The sequence below is a fragment of the Tursiops truncatus genome, chromosome 2 (assembly GCF_011762595.2).
Source record: "Tursiops truncatus isolate mTurTru1 chromosome 2, mTurTru1.mat.Y, whole genome shotgun sequence".
Taxonomy (NCBI): Eukaryota; Metazoa; Chordata; class Mammalia; order Artiodactyla; family Delphinidae; genus Tursiops; species Tursiops truncatus.
In genome coordinates, this window is record NC_047035.1 from 161,129,221 (window position 1) to 161,154,638 (window position 25,418).

Genomic DNA, 25,418 nt, shown 5'->3' on the forward strand with positions numbered 1-25,418 from the left:
ACATATTTAGATTCCCACAGAATCATTCTGATGTAAAGCAGGCATCAAAGCAAATTTTAATGACCCCAGAAAAAAATGTGCAGCTGCGTATATTTTGATGTTGTGCAGTATCAGACACTCTACTGATTTTTTGCTAAAATACAACTCTTATTTGAGGAAGATTAAAATTGTACCTAAGGCCCAAAATAACCATAAAATGGTTCCTCTAACAAGGTATGTATCTATTTATGCTTTATCATATTGATGGGCTATTTTTAGTCAGACCAGCTAATTTCTTGTTTATGAAGGAAGTTTCACATTTGCTCTGTTCAGCTGAGTCTGCCCCCGAAGCCTAAGGGGTGTAGCTCTTTACACCCATCTCCAGCACTGCACTTCCTTCTTACAGTTAAATGGGAAGATTTGAGGAAGGCAAGATGGAAAATATACCCCTGGGAAAGCAAAACACTGAAAACTTTTGAAGCAAACAAGATACCAAATACATGGTATATTTCAAGTTTTTTCCCAGAATGCACCCTCCCTCCTTCCCTATTTTCCTCTTTCCTAATGCCTCTTGTATCCCCTTCTGAGCAGAGACTGGCATGACAATCTGACTCTCTCGAGACGCCGTATCCTCCCACGTTTTCCTTCAATGAATATTGCCTACATAATTTTCTATTTCTCCTCTTTACTTTCCTACTATGCCTCACGATCATCATTCTTCCCCTACCCAAGTAAATGGCTTCTCTCTGTGTGTTAATATTTCATCTTGGCTTCAGACCTACAAATCCTGCCCACTGAATACTTCCACTCGAATGTCCCTTAGGCACCTACAACACGGCATCTTTCTCTTTAAAATCTTCCTTTTCCCATAAATCCCCCAACTCAAGGAATCAAGCTATCAATTAACCAGGAGCCCAGTCAGATATCTGAACATCATCCTTGACTTTCCCAAATAATCACCAAGATGTTTCAATCCCAACATTTAAATATCTTATAAATTCCCACAACTGTGAACGCTTCCACCCCATCCCTTTCGTTCAGGCATTCCTGGATTTGCTACAAAAGACTTAACTGTGTTCTCAGATTTTACTCTTGGCCCTTCTGTTGACTGTAAACTCTGTAGCCAGAATTATCTTTCTAAGCACAAAGCATACTACTTCCCTTCTTAAAATCCTGGTCTCCTAGGATAAACTTTAAACTCCTCACTGAACCCAGATGATCTGGCCCCTGTGTGTCTCTGACCTTCTCTCATACTTACTATACTTCATATTGCCAACAATCCAACCAGGCTGAACTTCCCTCAGTTTGTCAAGTACACCACACTGTCTTCTCATGCCTGTGTCCCTATGCTTACGTTTACACACAGGTACGCACACACACACACACACACATGCACGCACACCTGCCCAAGTAAAAGTTTTTCTAGAAAGCTTTTCCTTATTCCCCAAATTTGACTTATGTGCTCTCTTGGTGTTCCCATTACCCTTGTTACATTCATCCCAAATTAGACTACTTTTAATACTGTATTTTAATCCCCTCGTCACTTTTTTGCATCCTCCATGAAGGTGGAAGTTCAGTGAGAGCAGAGACTATGCCTATATCATTTTTAGATCAGCATTTCTTAAACACATACCATGAGCCTAGTGTTCTAACATTCTCAACAACCCTGTGAGATAGGAACTGTTTTTCAACCCTGTTTAACAGAGAGAAACCTGAGGCACAGAGAGATTAGTTACCTTACTCGGTATCACACAGCTAATAAATTGAGCTGAAATTTCAACTCAGGTGGTCTGGCTCCAGTGCCCGCAGCCTTAACAGCTGTGTAAGCTTCCTGTATTATTTATCGTTCCATATCCAGTGCCTAGCCGAGTGCCAGACATTGAACAGGGACTCAGAATAGATGTGTTGAATTACAAATTAAAGGCAGTGTAGGTTTCCATCAAGTATTAGAGCTATGGTAGCCCAACCGGGGAAGAATGGTCTCCTACAAGAGAGGAGGTGTTAAAAAAGCCAAGAAGAGTAACTAGCGGATTAAGTAAGGAAATTGACAGGTCTTAATGGATCAGGATTTTGTAGTGACAGTACAAGGAGACGGTGTAAAGGAAAGAGTTGAAATCACTAATCACTTCTACAACCGTGACTGCGTGAAACTATTTAGCTTCTTTTTAACCTATAAACAAACCACCTTTGAAAATAAATGTTCATGCTAACCTAGAACTCAGGAATGATACGAGCAGCAAAATAAGCAGGGCCAGGGCATCGAGGATCCATTTGAGCTGTGCTGACATCTGTCACGGACATGGAGCTAGGACAAGAGCGTGCACACAAGTGACATCTTATCAAAATGACAGTCACCCATGCAAAGCATTTATCTGCCATGGTACAGTGACAGCAGTGTGGAGCTGAAGAAATGTTTCAGTAAAGAAAACATTTCAGGGTAATCGCAAATATGTCATGCAGACATTCTAAATAAGTAGATTGTACCTAATCCACGGGAGAAAAAAAGTCTCTTGTGGTCAAGCACTGCGCATGTAAAGAGAATGAACACGTCCAGGACAGCAGGCGGCATCGAACAAATTTGGGGGGTACAGGAAAGTAACCTGAAAGAATTCTGTGCTTTTAGCAACTAGAAGCAATTTACTCTCCATGATTAGATTTAATGCAACGACTAACAGTAATACGTTCTCCTTCTTCCTAGTAATATTTATAATTAACTGTGGGTTTTCGGATGCTTCGTTTTAGAGTGTCCAAGAGGTTACTGCAGAAATGGTGGGACTTGTGTAGTGGAGAAAAACGGTCCTGTGTGTCGGTAAGAACCATTGCCTTTTTTTTTTTTTTTTAACATGTATTGTTGTCGTTTTATTTTTCTTGAGGCTGATCTAATGAATGAACATGTGGTTATTAAGGTAAAAATAGTGGATAACGACACCATTTACACTTATCTGTCTGAAGAAGAGAAAGGAAGATGTAAGTGTATTTTAGAAAAATATCAGTTATTTCACATGATTTTATGTCTCAACATTTTATATTGTGTGGGACAGATGGCTTTAAGAGTACTCATTATTCCTTTTTTTAATATTTATGTAAGGTTATAAAATGTTTTATATGGGTATCATCCTATTTCAGATGAACTTAGTGTCTGTATTTCCTATCTCCCTTTTTATTTCAAATTCCATATTTTTATTTTCTCACAAGACAAGGATAAAATTAATTCATAAATAGAAGCTTTTTCCGGTTTTTTCAGTGGATGCTTATGAGTAGCTAAGGTTAAGGTACAGATAAGGAACATACGTGCCTACTTAAAGCAAAAATAAACAAAAACAGTCCTTGTGATTTCTTCTGGGAATTATTTATACTGCATATCAAAGACGACTTGATTTTTTTTTTCGCTCACCCTTTAGGAAATTATGCAAACTGTTTCATAAATTCTAAAGGAAATGATGCATATTCCATTATATTTGTGTTTATGACTTGTTAGTCTAACAGACCGATGGATATATTACCTTGCTTATTAGAGAAATGGTTTCAGGTTGATACTCAAGTCATAACAAAGCACGCAGGAGTATCTGGAAAAAAAACTGATTAATAGTTGTTTACATTCTTATATCCTTCTGAGTCAACACTCATATTTTAGGAAAAGTTGTTTATCCCTAAAAAATGCAAAAACCTCTACCAAGTAAAACAACAACAAAAAATTTTATGATGAAATATAACACTGTTTTAACATTGTTGAAATGGAAATATTAATGGGTTTCTCAAAGTATTTGGCTCTCAAATGCACTACATAATTTATCTCACAACATCTTAGCAAAATTATACTTTTCCCTGTATCAGTTTCCATGGAAATTAACTTACCACAAACTATAACTTGATGGCAATACAGAATAAGTAATATTAATTTCTAAAAGTCTCCTGGAAGAAATTGAGAATGATGGCGTAAATGTTTATTAAGCATCAGTGGGTCATGTTATTTGGTGTCAGCTGTTTACAGTAAGGACATTTGAATTTTTGTCTTCTCTAACCCTGATGGTTAGACAGGAAAGCTCCCCGCTGTAGTTAGTCTCAGCTGAGCAAGCAAAGAGTTTTGCGTTCTTGGCAACATCCTCATGTACTTAAATAAACTTTAAAAATTGAAATCCAGATGGTGATGTTCGAAACTTCTTTCTCTCAAGTGAGAAAACTCTAATGTGGGGAGGAGATGTGACAGGAGGATTGACAGAGAGAAGGACCAAAGAAAGGAAATTAATGCAGCAAAATGTATAAAGGAATTCACTAACCAGAAAGCTAATGAAGTATTTTAATATGTTACTTTTGATAGTAAATAATACTTTGCAAATAGCTAAATAACTGTAATTACCATCAAAATAACTGTCTGGACTGAGTGCTTTCTGCTATGTCGGGGTGAAAAAAAGAGACTTTTGAATATTTTTTTCATAGTATAATATGGTAGTCTCTTCATTCAAATTTTTATTTCTTTAAATTGTGAACTGCAAAAGTGATACATGTGTATTGCAATAAAATTTTTTAAAAGCATAAAATAGTGTATGAGGCAAAAAGTAGAAATCCCAACATCTAAATCCTACTCTTGAGTAGTATATGGCTTATATCCATGTGGCTTTCCTTTCACAAACATGCACACACGAGCGCACATTTATTTCTTACTGAAATGTGAATTACACTTTGCAGTATACTTTGTGCTGTGTTTTTTTTAATCTCTTCATGAAATATCATGCTGTTCTTCCACGTCAGTAAACATGACTCTAGATCCACTACTTACCAGCTGTCTAATATTGGGTAAATCCCTCAATCTGACTGTGTTTCTGCTTCTTCTTTGGTAAGATGGAGAAAATAACAGCACTTACCTCATAGAGCAGTTATGAGATTTAGAGGGGTTAATATATGTAAGACATTCTGCACAGAGCCTGACACATAAAAGACATTACAGGAATGCTAGCCATCAGTATTATTATGCCACTGTTTTATGCTGTGTAGTATATAGTATTTAATATATGGGCTTGTCATCATTTAATTAACCCCATTAATCCTACTACAGATTATTTGGTTCTTATTTTTTTTTTAGTAAATTTATTTTATTTATTTATTTTTTGGCTGCCTTGGGTCCTCATTGCTGTGTGCGGGCTTTCTCTAGTTGTAGTGAGCAGGGGCTACTCTTCGTTGCGGAGCGTAGGCTTCTCATCCTGGTGGCTTCTCTTGTTGCGGAGCACGGGCTCTAGGAGCATGGGCTTGAGTAGTTGTGGCACACGGGCTTCAGTAGTTGTGGCTCTAGAGCGCAGGCTCAGTAGTTGTGGCTCACGGGCTTAGTCACTCTGCGGCATGTGGGATCTTCACAGACCAGGGATGGAACCCATGTCCCCTGCGTTGGCAGGGGGATTCTTAACCACTGTGCCACCAGGGAAGTCCTGGTCATTTGGTTCTTGAATATTTTGTTTCACAGTATCTTGCAATACCCATCCTTTGACTTATCCTTGCACAATTCCTTACTTTAAGCATAATGTGTCTTAATGAAATGCCAAATAATGATTAAATTATTTCTAATTGCACTTAGTGTCAGATTCATTTCCAATTAAATTTAGTGTCCAGTTCATTTGTCACATACAGGTACTCATTTTTGGATTTAAGGTTAAGTGAAGACAGCTTTAGAATATAGTTTTAGAGTAACTATAGGGCACTGTGGAAAGGTTTTGGCTTTATGTCAAGCCCTATTCTCTTATTCCCAAGAGTGGGAATTCATTGTCTTTGTCACCCAAAGAAGTAAGGACAGAAGGCCAAAGCCCGCCTCTCATCCAGGCCATTGTGAATACAAGAATTTCATGGTTTCCTGAGGAAGCCTCTCACAAAAACCTTTGGATTTCCTCTTGAAATCTAAGGTTTTATCTATAATCCAGAGGAAAGAGAATGTATAAGGTCATTTGTGTTGCTGGGAACTTGTAATTATCCACAGGAGTAGAAACTACTAGGTGAACCATGGTTTTCCATTACTTGAGAAACATTAACAACTTGGCATGTTTGAGGGCTGAAGACACAAACCGTGAGCTGAAAGAGGTAAATTATTCCTCACTTAAGGAGGCTCGATCATTATTTCAATTATACCAATATGTTTATTAGAAAAATAGAGTGAGCTATGTAATATAAATTCCAAATTAATATGGAGGGCAGGAAAGAGGTTACAAGAAAGAAAAGAAAATCAGTTAGCCAGGCTAAAAGAGAGACATAGGAAGCAGCATCAGATTTAAAATACATATATAATTATATACATATATAGAATTTTACTATATATATTTATTTCATATATATTCTTATTACATAAACATTTTATATTATATTTCATGCCTAATTTCATTTTAAACAAGAAATATATCTAGAAGAAGGACTGAAACAAAAGGTAAGAAAAAATGATTTGGCTAATAAAAATACACAGTAATGACCTTATTAATATCAAAAACCCCACAGAATTATAGTATAAGCACATTTTTTAAAGGCTATATTGTTTTTAAAAGGCTATATCATTTTAAATTAAAATGATACACTCTAAAAAGTTACAATAGGCAAAACTCTCTGTGTATCAAATGACATAGTAACAAAATACAGAAAGCAAAAATTCCTAGATATCCAAAAGAAATAAAACATAGACGGGTGACAAAAAAAAAATACCTTTCGGAAATTTTAAATACCATTTCTAGGAAACCCTTATATTAGAAAGGCACTTTAACCTGGGATTTAAAAGGCAATAAAAATGGTAATTTCTCATTTCTTACCTTCTCTACATGGGAGTATTTGAGAGTGAATTACCCTTTTTCTTTACCTGATTTGGGGGATATCACTGGCCATCACTCTCAGTGTTCTTTACTTGTTCCTTCCCTTTCCTGCAATATTGTAGTACTGCAATCCTCAGTGCTTGAAATTCTTCTCTTTTCTTCCTACCCTCACTTACTATATGATCTCATCTAAGCTTGGGTTAATTTATTGGCTTTGAATACAATCTATCAGCAGCCCAAACCTATTCCACTAAATTCCACATTCTTAAATTCAGTCCCCAAAAAGACACCAGATCACATCTGGATATCTAACAGGCATCACAAATTTAACATGTCCAAAAAGATCTTTTGCCTTGACAGGTGGTCTTCTCCTCTTTCTCCAAGCTTTGCACACACTGTTCCCTCTGCCTAGAGTTTTCTTTTTCTACCCTATTTTCCCAAAGGATGCCTTTTAATGCTTAAGATCCAATATAAATGGCATTTTCTCTGGGAATCCTTTCCCATACCAACGAGGAAGAATGGCTCATTGCTCCTTCTGGGCTCCGCTATTGCTTCCCTCATTATGTTTTTTTACAAGTGTTTGTTTTACGAAATTACCTATTTAAAACCTGCCCTACCTATCCTATTAAGAAATATATTTCCAATGCAATTTTATTTTGTATGACTATCAAATTTTGTTTTTCCCAATTTTTACTAGTTCTATATGTAAGGATAAACTCTTAGACAGTTATGCTCACTGAAAATTTTAAAAAATAATCTATAATATGAAGGATAAAAATCAGTTGGAAAGGGAAATCAAAATAGTAGTTTAAGGAGGAAAAGGAACTATTAAAAATTCTAAATATTAAAGGCAAATGTCTTCATGTATTTTTTGTTGGAAGATGATGTGTATCCAATCACTATGGTATTTACATTTCAGTGTCTACATTTGAGCGGTCTAAGAGTTTTATTTATAGTAGCCTGGAGAGTGCATCCTTTGCAATTTCTTGAAGATGAAAAAAATTTAACTTTGACTTAAAATTAAAGGGACTACAAAGTTTTTTCAAAAACTCTTTTAGGGTGTGTGGGCAAACATTTTGAAGACCATAGTCTTCAAAAGGTATGTTTTCCATAGCTTTTCATGACTAGTACCAAATTCGTACCTGACATTGTAAGAACCATTTGAATGATATATTGAATGAAGGATGAACAAATGAATACAAATAGAAAGTTCTGAAGTTTCAAGGAAAAAATATCAATACTTTTAAATATGTTCTTAAATTATTGATATGAGCATATGACCTCACCATAACCCAAACTATCAACCACAGAGGAACTATTGGGTACTTTCTATGTGTGCTGCAAGGAGTATTGGGTTGGCCAAAAAGTTCATTTGGGTTTTTCCATAACATCTTACGGAGAAACCCAAACTAATCTTTTGGCCAACCCAATATATTGAGTGAGCCTATGATGTGCTCATTATACTAAAAAGAAATTACTCTACAGTTTGTAGGACAGCATGGATACCAAAAAAGAAAAATGTCACCCATTAAAGAAGCTCTGGGAATTGTACAATGACAGAAGAGGGTGCTCTTAAACTAGGGATCTTGTAAACTACCTCATTACAGCCCTAGGCTTGAAATGAAAAATAAATGCAATTTCCATCTCTACAAAACCACTGTTTAAAATAAAATTTAGCTTATGAACACTCTCCTTCCTCCACCAAAAAAAGAAAGAAAGAGAAAAACGAAGAAAGAAGGAAAGAAAGAAAGAAAGAAAGATGAAGCAAAAAAGAAAATACTCTAAGATCCCAACTCCAAAGTAAATTAAATATTGTCAGAAAAAACATTTAAGGATATTGGAAAAAACTCTTAATTGAGAAATTCAAAGTCTAAGTACAAATGGACAACAAAACAGTAAGAATCGAATAAGAATCAATGGAACTCAGGAAAAAAATTAAATAAAAAAGAAAGACTAAATTACAGTTCTCCCAAGGGAGGACATATTCAAATTAAATTTATTAAGGAATTGTGAACAAAGGTGGGGAAATAACCAAGGGAATGAAAATGAGATTAAGTAAAAAGAATCAAAGAGAAAGTATTTGAAGTGGAAGACAAAGAATATGGATGTACAGTTGACCCTTGTACAACATGGATTTGAACTGCACACAACTTATATGCAGATTATAGGTCCACTTACATGCAGATTTTTTCCAAAAAATATGCACTACAGTACAACACGTTTCATGAACGCTTGGATCTGAGGATGTGGAACTTCAAATGCAGAGGGCTGACCGTAAAGTTATGCATGGATTTCCAACTGTGCAGGAGTTGGAGCTCTTAAACCCCAAGTTGTTCAAAGATCAACTGCAGTTTGAGTCCCTAAAAAGGAAAAACAAAACAATGGAACAGAATTAATATTTAAAACTATAATCCAAGAAAACTTTCAGCAATGAAAGAAAACCTGAATTTACATAATGAAAGGGTCAACAGTTACCTGGGAAATTTGACACAAACCTAGCAACTCCATGATATATCCTAGTAAAAATATTAAGCTCTAAACCAAAGAAAAATATCCGCATGACCTCTAGGGAAAAAGACCAAATAATAAGGAAAAGGGATTAGTCAAGCATTAGACTTCTGAAAGCAGAGAGCCAAAGAAATCTATTACGATTTTCTCCAGGGTTTTAAAAAAAGGTCTTAAGTCTTTTCAAAAAAAGCATTAAGGAAAATATGAATTGATATCTAATTGATGCTTCCTTGACATTATAAAAAATAAATTCTTTATTCCTAAATCAGCATCTTAATAGAGAATCACAAAAGGCATTTCCATGAAGATGTTAGGAACAAGGCACATATGACCACTATCTTCACTGATATTTAACATTTTTTTGAGAGATAGTAGTCAATACAATTTGACCAAAAATAAAACAAGACAAAATAACAAAAAAAGAAGCATAAAAATTAGGAAAGAAGTTAAATTATCATGATAGTATGCCTGGAAAACCTTAGAAAATAATCATAAATATTAATTCAAAAGTTAAAATCAATTCAATAAGTTTGGAGGATATAAAATTAGCATTCAGAAATCAATAGTCTGTATACACAAAACTAGAGGAAAAAGTGGAAAAGGAAACCCTACTCACAACAAAAATAAAAAGATAAAATATTTAGGAATAAATTTAAAAAATAAAAGCAAACCTGTATGATTAAAAAACAATCCCAAAAGTCTTAAACAAGTAGAAAGACATTTTCCTTTTCTGGGTAGCTGACGCAACATCTTAAGGACCTTGGTTCTCCCTCGGTTAATCTATAAATTTAACACAATCCCTACAAAAATACCCACAAATTGGGGTAAACAATTTGGTACTAAAGTTCCCATGGAAAAATACACATGGAATTAACTGGTTAAACACTGAAAAAGACAAGCTACTAGAGGCTGAGTAGCCCTAGAATAAACAGAATTAAGTCCTTATTATTAAAGCAATGTGGTACAGGAACTTGAATAGGCATTATAGACATTTCAGACTAACAGAATAGAGTAAAAATTCTAGAAATATATCCAATTGCACATGAAAATTTAGTAAATGGTAAAGATGGCATCTTAAGTCACTGAACAGGATAGACTTTCAAGCAGTGTTGGAGCAACTAGTTAGCTATTTGGAAAAAGATAAAAATTAGAACCACACCTCACGCCATACACACATAAAAATAAACTTCAGGTAGATCAGAATTCAAAATGAAATTATACATACTAGGGTGAATTTAAGACCATTTACATACATGGTGAATTCCTCTATAATCTGGATGTAAGAATAAAGCTTTTTTCAATGACTCAAGTCCAAATGCAATCAAATATAATACTGATAAATTTGACTACATAAATTTTGGTTAGAAAGAATCTTTTGCATGGCACAAAATATACAATATGCAACATCAAAAGACAGCTGGCAATCTGAGAGAAAATACTTGTATTATATATCTCAGAAAAATGAAAATATCCGTAATACTTAATGAGCTGTTTTAAAATACGGGGAAGTCCAAACATCACATTAAGAAAATGGACAATGATTAGTTTAAAAATATGTAAAATTATGCTTAAACCTATGAAAATAATTCAACTTCATTCATGAGATAAAGACAAATTAAAACCATACTAAGCTGCTATTCCCCACCTCTCTGATGAGCAACGTATTCTGTTGGTAAGGATATAAAGAAACAAGCACTTGGCTAGTAGAAATGCAAATTGGTATAATTTTTATGGTATAAAAATTGGTAGATATTTTTATGGTAAATTGGTATAATTTTGTTTTCGGCAGCATCTAAAAAAACTACATATTCATTTACTTTTTGAACCTAACGATTCCACTTCTAGAATTTATACTGTTGGTACAATTCCAGCACTATGAGAATAATGTCCACAAGGTTACTTGCTGTAAGCATTTTTATAATTTCAAAATATTGGAAACAACCTAAATGCCCACATATAGAAAAGTGGCTGAATAAACTATGGTACATCCACACAACAGAGTACAATTGGAATGTGGAACAGTTAAGGAGTGTCCATTCTACCAGGTGTGGGGCAGGTGTTGTCTGGGGCAGGCCAAAGGAAAATGAAAATATGTAGTCATAGTTGCTAGAACCATCCTATGGCTTTTCTTTCATTTGACGCAAATGTTAAAAATCTGAGGTATGCTACTGGCTTACATCAGGCACCTCTTAAGTGTTTGACATGCCTTTGGCCTTCACATAAACCTACAGAGCAGATGATACGGTGTCTAATTTGGCAGGTAAGGAGATGAGACCGTGAAATTAAGTAATTTTACCAAAGACAAAGAGCAAGAAAGGCGGTGGAGTTCAGGTTTAAACCTCAGTCTTCTGGCCAGCGTCTGTACTCCTAAGTTATGAACCATCGTGGTATTTTGCCTCTTTGGGGATTTGACTAGGTGGCTTGTGATTCTATGATTGCAAGATTCAATGAGTATAGATTTGAATCAAATGCCTGAAGAAATTCTAGAACGAAGCTTTACTTGCATTTGGCTGTTTTCTGTTCTTTAGCATACTGTGCACTTCTAGTATTCTTATGAGTGTTCGTGTTGTTCCTTTTTGCCCATATTACTCTTTCTCACCTTGACTACCTGAAAAACTCCAGATTTATCTTTTAGGTCCCAACTTGTGTAGAACGTCCTCTCTATTTTCCTGAACCAACACATATGAGTCGTATCCTGTATGTAGTATACAAAAGAGGACAGGGATATGACCCTAAAACCAAGTAAACCTGGGTTTGAGTATGAACTCCATCCACCATTTACTAACTCCATAACTTTGAATAAATTACCTAACCTTTTTATAAGGAGGAGGGGAAAATGAACATTTGCTAAGAAACCAACATTCTCCGCCGTGATGGAGCTGTGAATTGAAAAGAGCTTTTGTACTGCTGAAATGTATAATTCATAATCATTTTATTTACTTAAGAACACTTTTTAAAATGTATCTAAGTGGGAAGCACTAGTAATCCGTTTGCCAGTTTCTTATTTAACATTGTTGAAGTCATCTCCATAGCAACCAACAATAGTTCTTTACTGGTGGAATACAGAACAAATGATCAAAATTTAACGTCATGGTCTCTGTTGTTAGTTTTTTCAAACATAGCACTCAAGTGCTAAGGACTAACAAATATATTTATAATAACACTTGAATGTTCTGTAAATGAAAATTATTTCAAAGTTTCAAGAAGTCAATTTAAAGAGGAGGGCATTTAGATATCTTCTGTGTAGTAAGCTTAAGAGGTCATGTGGTTGTAGTTTTTTCATATCCAACACATGGAAGAAACAATTTTATGGGAAAATATAAATTACCAAAATTGGCCCAAGCAGAGGTATTAAAGTTGAGTAGCTTAAGTGACACAGTAGAAATTTTAAAAGGCAAAGATGTAGTCCCTCTCTTCCAATTGTGTATCTATTTTAAAAAACTGAAAGTATCTGCCCTTAAATCCAGGAATAAGAAAAAAAGGATCTGCTGCCACTGAGATTATTCCATTTGCTCAAGAGGTTTTAAGCAAAGGAATAAGGAAAAAGAAGTAAGAGTGAGACATATTGAAAAAGAAGAAAGACAAATATTATTGCAGTTATTCACAGACTAGGAAATTCAAGCAAATTAACTGTGACACTATTAGAATGATAAAAAGCGTTCAGCAAGGTAGATGGATACAAGGTAAATATGCAACACTAAGTAAATTTCCTTTTCATCAGTAGGAAAAATAATTGAGAAAGATAATTAGAAAAGAGCTCCATTCTGAACTAGCTGTGTTATTATAATATATACAGGCCTACACTTAACTGTAAATGTTTAAGACCCACATAAAGAAAACTGAAGGTACAAATGAAGGACACTCAAAGACCTGATCAAATGGATAAGAAAGAAGCAAATGAACTTACTTTCTGGAATTAACCATATTCAGTAGTGTACAAATGACAGTTAACAGAGGACATTTTTAGTGTCTTAGATTTTTATTTATTTTTGAAATAGACCAGTGGGTCTTAATGTTCACCAGAAAAATAAATATAATATTTAAAGACAAAATTAAGGATTGGTATTTGCTGTACTTCATAGTAAAGCTTGTCATAAAGTCATGGTAATAAATATTGTGGAGCTGGGACAGAAAGACAAATAGACTGTTGGAACAGGTAAAGAGTCTACTAATAGGTTGATGTAGCTATGTGAAATTAATGTAAAATAGGTGGCATTTCAAGTTGATGAGAGTGGATGGGTTGAACTACGTAATAATTGGTGTTAGGACAGTTGGTTAGCCATTTATTTAAAATATAAATTGTTATTGACATTATACCCAGGGAATTAATCCCAGATTTATGAAAGGTATAAATAGGGAAAACTTACAAAAATTCTTAGAGAAAATATACAATAAGGGAATAGCTTAAAATCTTGACGAATAGAGGTCATTTATAAGCTTACTAGGCAGCCATAAAAGAAAAGATGAATAGCTTTGGAAATTTGACCACATGGATGGTTCCTAAACAAAAATAAAACTGCAGTAATGGTGAAAGACACCATAACCAAAATTTTTTAAAAACACAGTTACAGGCCACAAGAAAGATATACTGTATATACTATAAATGGGGATTAGCTAGAATATGTAGTGTTCCCTCAAAGCAATAAAAATTATACAATAAATGATAGACAAAGATTATTCACAGAAGAAGGAATATCAATGGTCAACACATATCTAAAATAATTCAACCCTCTTTATGGGGCTTCCCTGGTGGCGCAGTGGTTGAGAGTCCGCCTGCCGATGCAGGGGACACGGGTTCGTGCCCCGGTCTGGGAGGATCCCACATGCCGCGGAGCGGCTGGGCCCCTGAGCCATGGCCGCTGAGCCTGCGCGTCCGGAGCCTGTGCTCTGCAACGGGAGAGGCCACAACAGTGAGAGGCCTGCATACCGAAAAGAAAAAAAAAAAAAAAAAATTCAACCCTGTTTAATAAATAAGTGCAAAGTTAAACCTTTGAAACCTTGGTTTAACCCATCAAAGTGACAAAAAAAGTTTAGTAATATCTACTATTTGTGAGAATGTAGAAACATTGACCCTCTTTTACACAGATTATGGGAATATAACCCGTATATTTAGGAAACTAAACATACAACATTTAGGAAAAGAAACTTGTAGGAGAGACAAAGTGGCAATATCCATTCAAGAATTTAATATTCATACTCTTAAACTCAGCCAGCCTCAATCCTAGGAATCTAGCCTACTGTCATATTAACAAGAAATATGCAGATAAATGTGTTGATTTTGATATTGTGCAGTACTATTCTGAAAACAAATTTAAACGTAGGATACTATGTAACAATTCTTTTAATGGAAATATAAATCCTGACGTAGCAATGTGTGTTGTTAGGTGAAATGTGCAAATTCCAAAATAATATGCGTATTAAAATACTATGCAGGGGACAGAAAGTATGTGAAAATGCAAAACAAGTGTAACAGCATACACATCAAAGTATTCAGAGCTGTCAGTGACCTGTCTAGAAGGAGCCTGGCTCTGGAGGAAAGGGCAGTTTCATATTTTAGTTTCTGCATTTGTATTTTAACAAGAACTGCTTTAGTAGCTTAGAAATGCATTTTTCCAAAAAGATCTTAAAAACGGTTACAATATTTAAAAAATAACAACACCTCTTACAGTAAAAGGCAGGGCCAGCTGGCTGCTTTCAGCAGCAGCTCTGAGATGAAATGTGCCCGTCCCTCGGTTTTCCTCCCCTGTTGTCAGAAAGCATTACACACTTTGTGCCTCGTGCAGAGTCAGACAAGCCAGGAATGCGATTGAAGATGAAGCAAATAACCTCTCTCCCCAAGCCTCCCTCCCCGCCTCACTCCCAGAGTTGGATTCTCCTCCGCTCACATATGCCCAGAGAGTCATGAAAATCAAAAGCACGGTAATACCTAATTTTCCTTCTCTGACCCTTTCCCAGAAAGGAAGCCTCGTGATGTGTTGGTACACTCAATTGTCCAGTTGTTTTTAGACTTTCCATGCCAGCCGTAAGCTTTCACAGCCGAAAACGGCATTGCTTTGACAATCTGATGCAAGTGCCTCTTGAATGACCTGTGGACTCATCCAGGGAGGACATCCTCCAAGGAAGGACATGGCCCAGATTTCATACACTGGCTGTTGCTGACAGGGGTTTGTGATCCAGATATTTTCCAAAGTCTCTGGTATGACCTGACTGTTAAGTAGATATTTCTCTTCTCCTGGAAGAAAAGTGGTGGGTTATTTCTGGGGCAGGATCTAATGCCAACGGACTGGCTTTAAAAGAGAGAACAAGAGATAGCTGTCTATATTGTGAAGATCAGGAACTTGGAAAAGCTCAGTACTCCACCAATCCTAAAATAGCTGCGTAGGAAAATGTTTCCTCTTAATCGACACAGTTTTTACTTTATCACTTTTCCTAGCGTATGCACAATTGAACTTTAATGGGATAGTCATTGATTGGAAATGACATGTTTTCTTTCTTCACCGTGCGTGATGAGTGTGTGTGTGTGTGTGTGTGTGTGTGTGTGTGTGTGTGTGTGTGTGTTTCCAATGCAGTCTATTGAATGGGAGATAAAGAGCCCAGCAGAGGTGCTCAGAGACCTGAGCTTCGAAGAATGCTGACAAAAAGTCATTCCTCAGACTGAATTTCACAATTTCCCAAACCAGACTCCCTAGTGGCACTGGAACTACAGGCCATCCAGTTCTGCCCTGATCCTACATAGCTTTTCTTCCTGCTCAGCCAGCATGAGTTAAACTATGTCAGAGTAGAATCTTTTGTGGTGTTGCTAGGTGGCTGATCTCTGCCTTACAGAAGCGAAAACTAGCAAATGAGGTAGAACTTTTTGAACTTCTCCCTCTTCGTAGTGAAATGTTGACACATCTAAGTAGTTCAATGCATTTTAATTTTGAAACTCCCGTGGGACTTTTCTCATCCTCTGAAAGTCCTCGTTTATGTTTGCCATTGCCTTAATCTGCTGTCCATCTGTAACTCCGAGATGTACGGCATCCCTTTGTATTCTTCAGAGAAAGACTTTGTTTATTTTCCTTATTTTCGCCAGGAGGAAGAAGGAGGTAATGGAACTTGTTTATGTCTCTAAGTTTAGGATTAAATTATCACTACTCATTATCAGTGGCTAGATTTTATATAAGCCTATAGGTAAGTCTATAGGTCCATCTTATCCTTCTGTTTACTATGTATTGATACGTAAAAACTTGTGAGAGTCAGATATATGAAAACTAGAAAAAGTAATACACAATACGGAACAAATAATTTTATGGAAAGTATGATAGTGTCGGTAGATGTTCTTGCCTTTTCATTCTCTGTGGGCAATGACTGACCACACAAATACACTGGAGTAAATACCACAGGAGTAGCAAGAAAAAAAGATAAAAGAGAGAACAGGCATTTTGGTGTTAGAGAGAAATGTATCCCCTTTGAATTTATTGCTTGGGGATCCAGAATGAAAACATAGAAGATCCCTTCACAGCAAAACCTTCGTTTTAGTGTCACCACTATCTGACAATGTAGAGGACTAAAGTGGCATGCTTTCTGAATATACACGGGGAATTCTAATTTTGGAATAAGAATATTTTCTAATAATTGCTTCATTTTGTAGATAAAACTGAAAAACACTCTTCTCTTGTTAGAGTGTCAGAATGAGAATGTTTTTAGTTTGAATTAAGACTTCAGTAAAGGAAACAAGGCTTTACATATATTATTCTTTTCCATTTTGTTGGAATTTAAAATATTACGAGAATTTTCTCTGTAGCAATGTAAGTTATAATGCATTGTTTTTTCCTATTGGTTATGGAGGGATGTAAGCTCTCTATAAAAAAAGGTATATGTTGATAGATGATATATAATATATTCTTTATATGGTATATTTTTCACTAGGATAAATCACCCTGGGGAACAAATATATATCCATATTGACAAGTATTTTGCTGTTTTTAAAATTTATTTTTATGGTAAAACATCACAGTACATAACTTAGTCATTTATTCAGTGTCAAGTATGTGAAATATTGTGAGGTGTAAGAGAAGAAAGAGTGGACTTATAATTAGAAGATCTGCCTTAACTACATTTAATGATTATATAGCAGTATTAGTCAGAAGTCTATCAGAAAAGACAATTCACTCCAGATGGCTAAAATAACAAAACTTTCAAGAATATTTACTTTAATGAAGGTATAGGCAAGGTTTAAGAAATGACAAGTGATGTTGAGACTCCAAGAGACTAGCAACAGTAGAAAGGCTACATTGAGGGAACAAGGAGTAGGTCCTAGATACCCAGTTCCTGGTGAGAGCTGGAACTGTGGGGAGGGGGCTTTGTAGGAGGAGTGGGAGTTGGAGAAGCAACTGCCTTGGCAGAGAAGCTGGAGGAAACAGATAAAACATATGCAAATTCTCTCTTCTCCCGCCCTTCAAACTCCAACTTCTGTCTCCCCTTGGCTAAACCCAACAGAAAGCCAACCAGGGACCATAGATAAGGAAGTAACCCATAGTGGTTCTTATCCCAGACCACAGATAAGGGCGTAGAAGGGAGTGACCTGTAGAATGACCTCGGTAGATCTTTTAACCTGTCTCTATCATAGTGTAATAGGGGAGAAACTTTTGTAGTATTCTATTACAAGCTAATTACTAAAGGAATGTTGCCTATAAGCTTAAATTATACATAATGGCCCATCTCTGGGAACCCTGACTCCCAGGTAATGAGCATTAAGCTAAAATACCTTTGTTTAGCTCACAAGAAACATCCTGACCAGGCCCACCTGTGAATGACTTCAGGGAGAAGGAAATGAACACATCCCCTCTGGAGGCTGATGGGAAGCAGGAAGTGTTTGATTTACTCCCCTTTTAGCATAAAAGGAGCCTGAATTCTAATTCAGGCAAGATGGTTCTTTCGGGCATGAGCCCACTGTTTTTTCGGTGTGCTGGCTTTCCAAATAAAGTCATTATTCCTTGCCCCGGCAACTCATCTCTTGATTATTGGCCTGTCATGCAGCAAGCAGTACGAGCTTAGACTCAGTAACAATAGTATATGTATCAATTAGAAAGCCCATCCAGTTTCTACTGATACCGATCTGACTACAGTGACTTAAAAACCTAAGGAAAAAAAAATTTTTTAATAATAAAAATTCTGGAGATAAATAACTACTGGCATTATTTCACTTCTTCAAAGATGCCAAAAGCAAATCTACAATTCTTCTGACCTTACATTCTGGGCCTGGTCCTCCATCATGAGCCCTTTCCAGACAACTCAAAAAAAGATAGGACAGACGGGGAAAAGAGACTTAACCAGAAGCCCCACCTAACAATTTCCACATCTGTCTCATTTTCCAAAGAAATGACCTGTGACAAGATATTCAGTGGCAGTTTAGATTAAGGGGTGAAGGTCAGTAAGACTATCAAGTTGTTAAGATATTGTGACTCTTTTAGACACCTTGTGCAACAGTGAGGCTATTAAAATTGTTGAGAGGGGAATTTTGAAGGAGTGGATTTATGAAGATTTCTTGGCTATGCTGAGCCCCACTCCATCCCTCAAGGCAAAGCACAGTGAAATTGGCTTCAAAGAGACCTCTTGGAGAGCACTGATATGTTTCCTATCATTTAAGAACTCACAGACTAGAGTTTGTCATGCACATGAGATACCTACAGGTGGTTGGTAGTGACTGTTGTCCTACAGTGTCAGGGCAGAGTGAAGCAGTAGAGGGGACATAGGAAAACAGCTGCATTCCTCCTCTTACAAGTAAGTCAAAAGTATACAAATCCTGGAGACAGAATGTTCTACTCATGTTAGTAATGTCAGCCTAGTGGTTCTAAAAGTGGTTTCCTCAAGGTGGTTTTGCCAGAAGGTGAGGGAACCCCAAAGAGAAAGGACTCCAAAACAGCCTTCTGAAAAATCCAGATTCTTTCAACACTTGCCAGGCCCAGAGAACTGGAGGAACAACTCAAGGAAGAATATACTTTATCTGTTTTCCCCTGGCCTTCCCCAGACTCCCAGGCCAGGTGGACCAGAAGCAGCTGGGAGAGGAGCAGCTGAGGGAGAAAGAAAATGCCAGCTCACCTTTTCTCCAATGGGGCAGCCCTCTTAAAGCTGGCCCCTGCTAAGGGAGGGAAAGAAACACAAGTTTAAGTTTGGGCTTTTGGTTATTACATAAGATTAAGCATTCAAATCACCAAAACAAGGTACTGAAAGTGACCATCACATTATTGATTTACCTAAAGTGAGCAGGAAAGTCATGAGGGCTACTGGAATTTTTATTCATCTGTACTAGATTTGAAGACCATGGAAGACAAAACGGATTTTATTTTTATTATATTCCAAAAGCCATGCTTGTGCAATACACAGGTTTACTAGTTTTCAGTTGGGCATTTTTCAGGGTTTTGTTTGTTTGTTTGTTTGCTTTAGAATGAGGAGAGAACAGATATGGTGCCCAGAAGTTTCTTCCGTAGAACTCATATGCAGATTGAACAGGATGAACTAGACTCAGGGTCCTCAAATATGACTGCACAGCTATGAGAAATAATATGCTATTAAAAGGCAAGTAAACTATAAAAATTTAGTAAGAAGAGTTTGGTTCCAGAGACTTATTTGGTGAGAGCCAAATAAAAAGTACCATAAAATGGGCAAAATTGACTGGACATTTAACTCCTGAAGAAGAATCAGTACCAGAAGTACTTCCAGTTTGGTGGTAGAAATACTTCCATTTCAATACATGAAATGAGATATGAAAGCAAGATTCTGCACTCATGAAATTAGGATAAAAGAAAATTGCAATTGTGGTTTTGATCTGCACCTTTTATAAAGCTGAATGCCTATCACAGTAAAGAGCACAGATTGCCTTGCACCTAGTACTTGGCCAAGCCACCTATGGGAGCAAGAGCTACAAATTTGAGAGCTCTGGTATCATGACAGCACAGGAGCCTTGAAACAATAAGTCTTGATAGGAGAATGAAAGGCAACCTAAGAAAGGTAACCTAAAACCACTACACAAGGGAGAATCATGAGAGAGAACTCCAATTCATGATGAGCTCACCAAATAACACTCTAAGGCAATAAGAAAACCTAATGATAAGAGAGAGAGTAAGGAAAATCAACAATTTGGAAATAAACTCCTGGTGAAATAAAAAAGCAATTTAAAATAAATTTTAAATAGGAATGTTAAAGAGCCTCAAAAACCTAAAGGAAGAAGTATGACCCACAAAAAAGCAAAATAATTTTTTTCAAGTAAAAAGGCAACTATGATTCAACAAAAAATGAACTGAAAACTACTCATGGAAATTTAAAATAAAATCTAGTTCTAAGTTGAACACAGTTGAAGAGAGAATAAGTAAATTGGAAGATATTATTAACAAATTAACTCAATACAACACAGAAAAACAAAAAAATTAAAGATATGAAAGGATAGTTGTGATATATGGAGGATAGATTGATGAGCTTCAGTATACACCACTATGATTTCTAGAAACATAGAAAAATAGAATATTAGAAAAGCAATATTGAAAGAATGAAAATGCTAAGAATATTTTTGATTTGAGTAAAATTATGACTTCAAATTTAGCACATGAAGTACTACACAATATGAAAAACAAAACAAAAAAACAAAATCCACTCCTTAATGAGTAATAGAAAAATTGCAGGATATCAGGGGAAAGAGAATGGTTTATTGATAAAAGCATTTGGAAGAAAAGATACAAAGTACTTATAAATCTTTAGCAATTAAATTGACCATGGATTTCTCTCAAGACTAAGGATGCCAAATGACAACAGAGGGAAAATGCCAAGGGAACATAACGGTCAAACTAGAATTTCATGCCCTAGTAAACTCTTTAAAATAAGGCCTTGTCAGTCATACGAAGTCATACGTATGACTGACATTGTCAGTCATACGAAGATCAGGAATATTTATTACCCATAGACTTTCCAATAAAAGAAACAATTCCTTGGTGAGTACTTAAACAAAGGGAAAACTTTATCCCAAAGGGAAAGTGTAGATGCACAAAACAATGGTGATTAAAGAAGTTGGTAAACGCTTCTATAAATGTATTAACTATTAACTCTAAAAATAATACTGTTTTTAAAAGTCAGAACTAAAATTTGGAAAGGAATAACATTAAAGAGGAAAGAGAGAGTTCAGAAGGTAGTTATATGGACTAAATTCTTTTTTCATTTCAGAAGATAAACATTCCAAATTACTTTAGGATTTTCTTAAGAAATATTAGTTATGAATATATTTTTTCATAGTTTTATTGTGGTAAATATACATAACATAAAATTTAACCAATTTTTAGGTGTAGAGTTAAGTAGTATTAAGTATATTCACATTGTTGTGCAACCATCACTACCATCCATCTGCAGAGCACTTTTCATCTTATAAAACTGAAATTCTGTACCCATTAAACAATAACTCCCATTCTAACCCCATCCCTTGGCAACCTCCATTCTACTTTCTGTCTCTTATATATTTGACTACTCTAGGTGCCTCATATAAGTGGAATCATATCGTAGTTGTCCACTGGCTTATTTCACTTAGCATAATGCCCTCAAAGTTCGTCTATGTTGTAACATGTGTCTCAATTCCCTTCATTTTTAAAGCTGAATAATATCCCATTATATGGATATACCTACCACATTTTGTTTATCCATTCATCCATCAATGGACCCTTGGGTTGCTTATACCTTTTGGCTGTTGTGAATAACACTGCTCTTAACATGGGTACACAAATATCTGTTAGAGTTCCTGCTTTCAAACTATGAATATATTTTAAAATATAAAGATAACCAGCAAAGAATAAAAATAAAATGTGTACTTCCAAGGAAAAGAGAGAAGAAAATAAATGGCAGTCTATGAACCAACAAAAACCAACAGAAACCATAAGAAAATAAAAGCAATACTAAACAGGAAGCACAAAATAAAATAGTAAAAATATTGAAACAACAGTAATCACAGTACATTTAAACAGATGAAAATTGACTATTTAATGGTATCAATTATATTATTGGTTTAAAAAATATCCAATTACATGCTGCTTAAGGGGATATATACAAAAAGTTTGAAGAGAAAAAGGGGGGATGTAAAACATACCCAGGAAAAAAAATAATAAAAATAAAGGTGCTATAGAAGTAAACTAAATAAAAATGAGGCAAAAAATTAGAATAGGAATGAAAAGGAAAAAAAGTATTATATAGGAATAAAGGTGTATAAAAGAATAATTCCTCATGAACCTAAATGCACATAACAAGACCGCATCAAAATACATAATAGCAAAAATTGATCAAGTTACAAGGAAACTTCATTTCCGTGATTGAATTAATTTTTTAGAGTATGAGATTACTATGTTGCATTGTTAATACCTTTTTAAAAATACATAAAATTGAGATTTATCTCAAAAAATTAAATTTTCAAAAATGACTTATGAAGAAACAAAAATAATCACCTTAGATAAGTCAAATAAACAAAAAGTATTCCTATCAAGTGGCCATTGAAACCAGACAAGTTTTTTTCTTTCCTCTTTTAATGTGAAATATATCATATATTTAGAAAATTGAAGAAAACATATGTTAATTTAAAAAACAATTACAAAGCAAATTCCCATATCTGATGGTTTTTAAAATGAGCTTTACCAAATCTTCATGGAAAAATTATCCCTATTTTATACTGATGATTTCAGAAAAATAAAAGGAAATAGAAAAACCATCCTATTTACTTTATGAGACTTAGGATAATATTGATACCAATGATAAGGACAAATCAAAGGAAGTGTCGAGCACGTTTACTTCTTAAGACAAAGGCAAAAATCAAAAGTGAAATACTCAAACTGAATTTATCAATTGTTACTAGATAAAGTAACTTATTCCTAGTGAGGTTCAGGAGATTGCCGCTGTGCTAGTGAATGACAAAACTGGATATCGGGTCTACCTGGTTCCAGAACCAGAGTCAAAGGGGAAGTCATTGATGGTTTATAACACGTTAGTCATATGGTCAAAGTTCTGTTTTAGGAAGGTTAATGTCCCATTTTATTTACAGAAATAAGAAATGAATCAGCAAACATACCAGCCACATGCTGGGGTGGGCACGTGGGGTTAAGTCACAATACTAGTATGCCAAGATGTAATCTCCAAAACAAATTAGAGATCACTTTCCCAGAGAGGAACCACTCAGTACTAGAAAGACAACATCACATAACAGATCAAAGAATTCAGGAGAGAAGGCAAAAGTTTTAGTCCTAAAGATCAACAAAAGGAATGCCAAGGATATTTAAAGCTAAATGTTTAAACAAAGGCAGTGAATAAGGTCACTTTTTTTCCCCTATTGATTTCTCTCCATGAACTATGAAAACATGTGAAGTGTGTTAAAGGCACAGGACAAAAAGTTAGATGGGGATGAAAGTGGAGAGAATGCTTAAAGAGACTGAAATTAATCATAAAAGTTACAGACACACCATTCACCTAAAAGTAAAGTGATACTGCATTAAGGGAGTAGCAGAAAATTAATTTTGGAAAAGAGATTTTAGAACTTACTAATTAATTAAATATGAGAGATAGATGATAAAGAAGAAGGAAGAATGAAAGATTACCCTAACCCTTTTTAACAACTTGGAAAGTGGTGGTACTGTAAACAGGAACCTGAGAGTCTAGAAGAGTTGTTTTCAAGAGAAGAGACCTACTTACTATTCTATTAAATCTTCAGAAAGTATATTTCCAGCTACTTCAGGAATGTGAACCAACCAATCCTCACCAGAACTAGGGTTTGTTTGCAATTATTATGGCATTTTTTTTAGCCTTTGCTCTTAGATTCCAATGAGGTCACCTCCCACAAAAGATTGCCTGTGGAAGCTGAGTGTTTGGCAAGTGTCCTAGAGAAGGAAGCCCAGACTCAAACCATAAGAGACATGTCAGCAAACAGTTTAACTTCCTTTTTGTCATGTGGGTGACCAGAGTAACAGGAAGGCTAGGGTTTTTTTCTTCTTAATTGAAGCCTCATGAAAACTAAATTCTTAAACTTTGCTTTATCTGAGGGGAAACAAAAAAAAAAAAAAAAAGAAATAGCTCAGAGCTCCATAAGGTATACAACTATACAGAAAGTAAAAGTTAGGATGTCGAAGTGAGGAATGATCCAGAAGTTCAAACATAGAAACAAATACAGTGTCAAAAATGTGCAGTGTTATTCTCCTTTAAAAAATTATATAGCAGAGAAAAACATTTAATCTTGATACTGCGCTTTTATTTTAGAAAAAGCGTCCATCGCATCACCAAATAGAGTTCAATCCTACATAGATGGATGAAACTCATGTGCTTATTTGTCTGCAGGATGCTGGCAGGATGTAGTCATCTTTACACGGCCTTGAATAGAAAAATGGCTGAAATGAAGTAGTTCAAATTCAACAGGCACATCTCTTTGATCCCCACAAGAATCCTGTAAAATAACTCTCTGCCCACCACACATGGAGGTTCCCATACCCTTTAAAGCAACTTTTCCCCAGCTCACACCATACGTTTGGGAAATACTCAAAAATAAGTAAATAAATAACACTTCAAAATCGAGATTGACTCTCCACAGTATACCTGAAAGGGTCACTGAGATCTCAGTGTTCCATTCCTTGAGTGCACAGGAACCTGAGCATACATCTCTAGTCTTCTACCGTAAAATCAGTGTGAGAAATGACAGATACAAATTATTTCGTTGGCAGAAGGCATTAAATAAGAGAGTATGAATATACAACAATCGAACATTAATATTTTCTCTGATCATATTTGCAATGTATACACCTCTGGCCAGCAGCTAACCACTGTATTACTTTCAGAATACAGATGATTTGTATGTTTTTAGCTTAGCAGGGTAGGATATAGTTTGAGTCACCATTAAATAAACCTCAGAGTTGCTATTGCCCTAAAGAGTCAATGTGTGGTTTTGTGTCTATATATCACATGTATCAGAATATATAGGATGTCTTTTAGGAGTGATGGTAGTAGAGATGGAGGTGATTTTCACAGTAGAGCTGGGCAAATTAAATGAAACTAGCGCAAGTTGCCTCCCCTCCCCTCAACTTGAAAGTATTGCAGTAATTCCCCCATTGAGTATGATGCCCACCAGGGGGTACTGCTTTATTGTGTCCTACTCCTCAGCTGCTATTTCCT

At 35.6% G+C, this 25,418-nt stretch overlaps 1 protein-coding gene across 1 annotated transcript in view; it reads left to right on the forward strand.

Moving 5' to 3' along the window:
- MALRD1 (MAM and LDL receptor class A domain containing 1) overlaps positions 1–25,418 on the forward strand; it is a 661,524-nt gene that overhangs the window by 566,463 nt on the left and 69,643 nt on the right. The window contains exon 37 of the mRNA XM_019933374.2: positions 2,722–2,788. Coding sequence (XP_019788933.2) covers positions 2,722–2,788 — 67 coding nt within the window. The remainder of the gene's footprint in view (positions 1–2,721; positions 2,789–25,418) is intronic.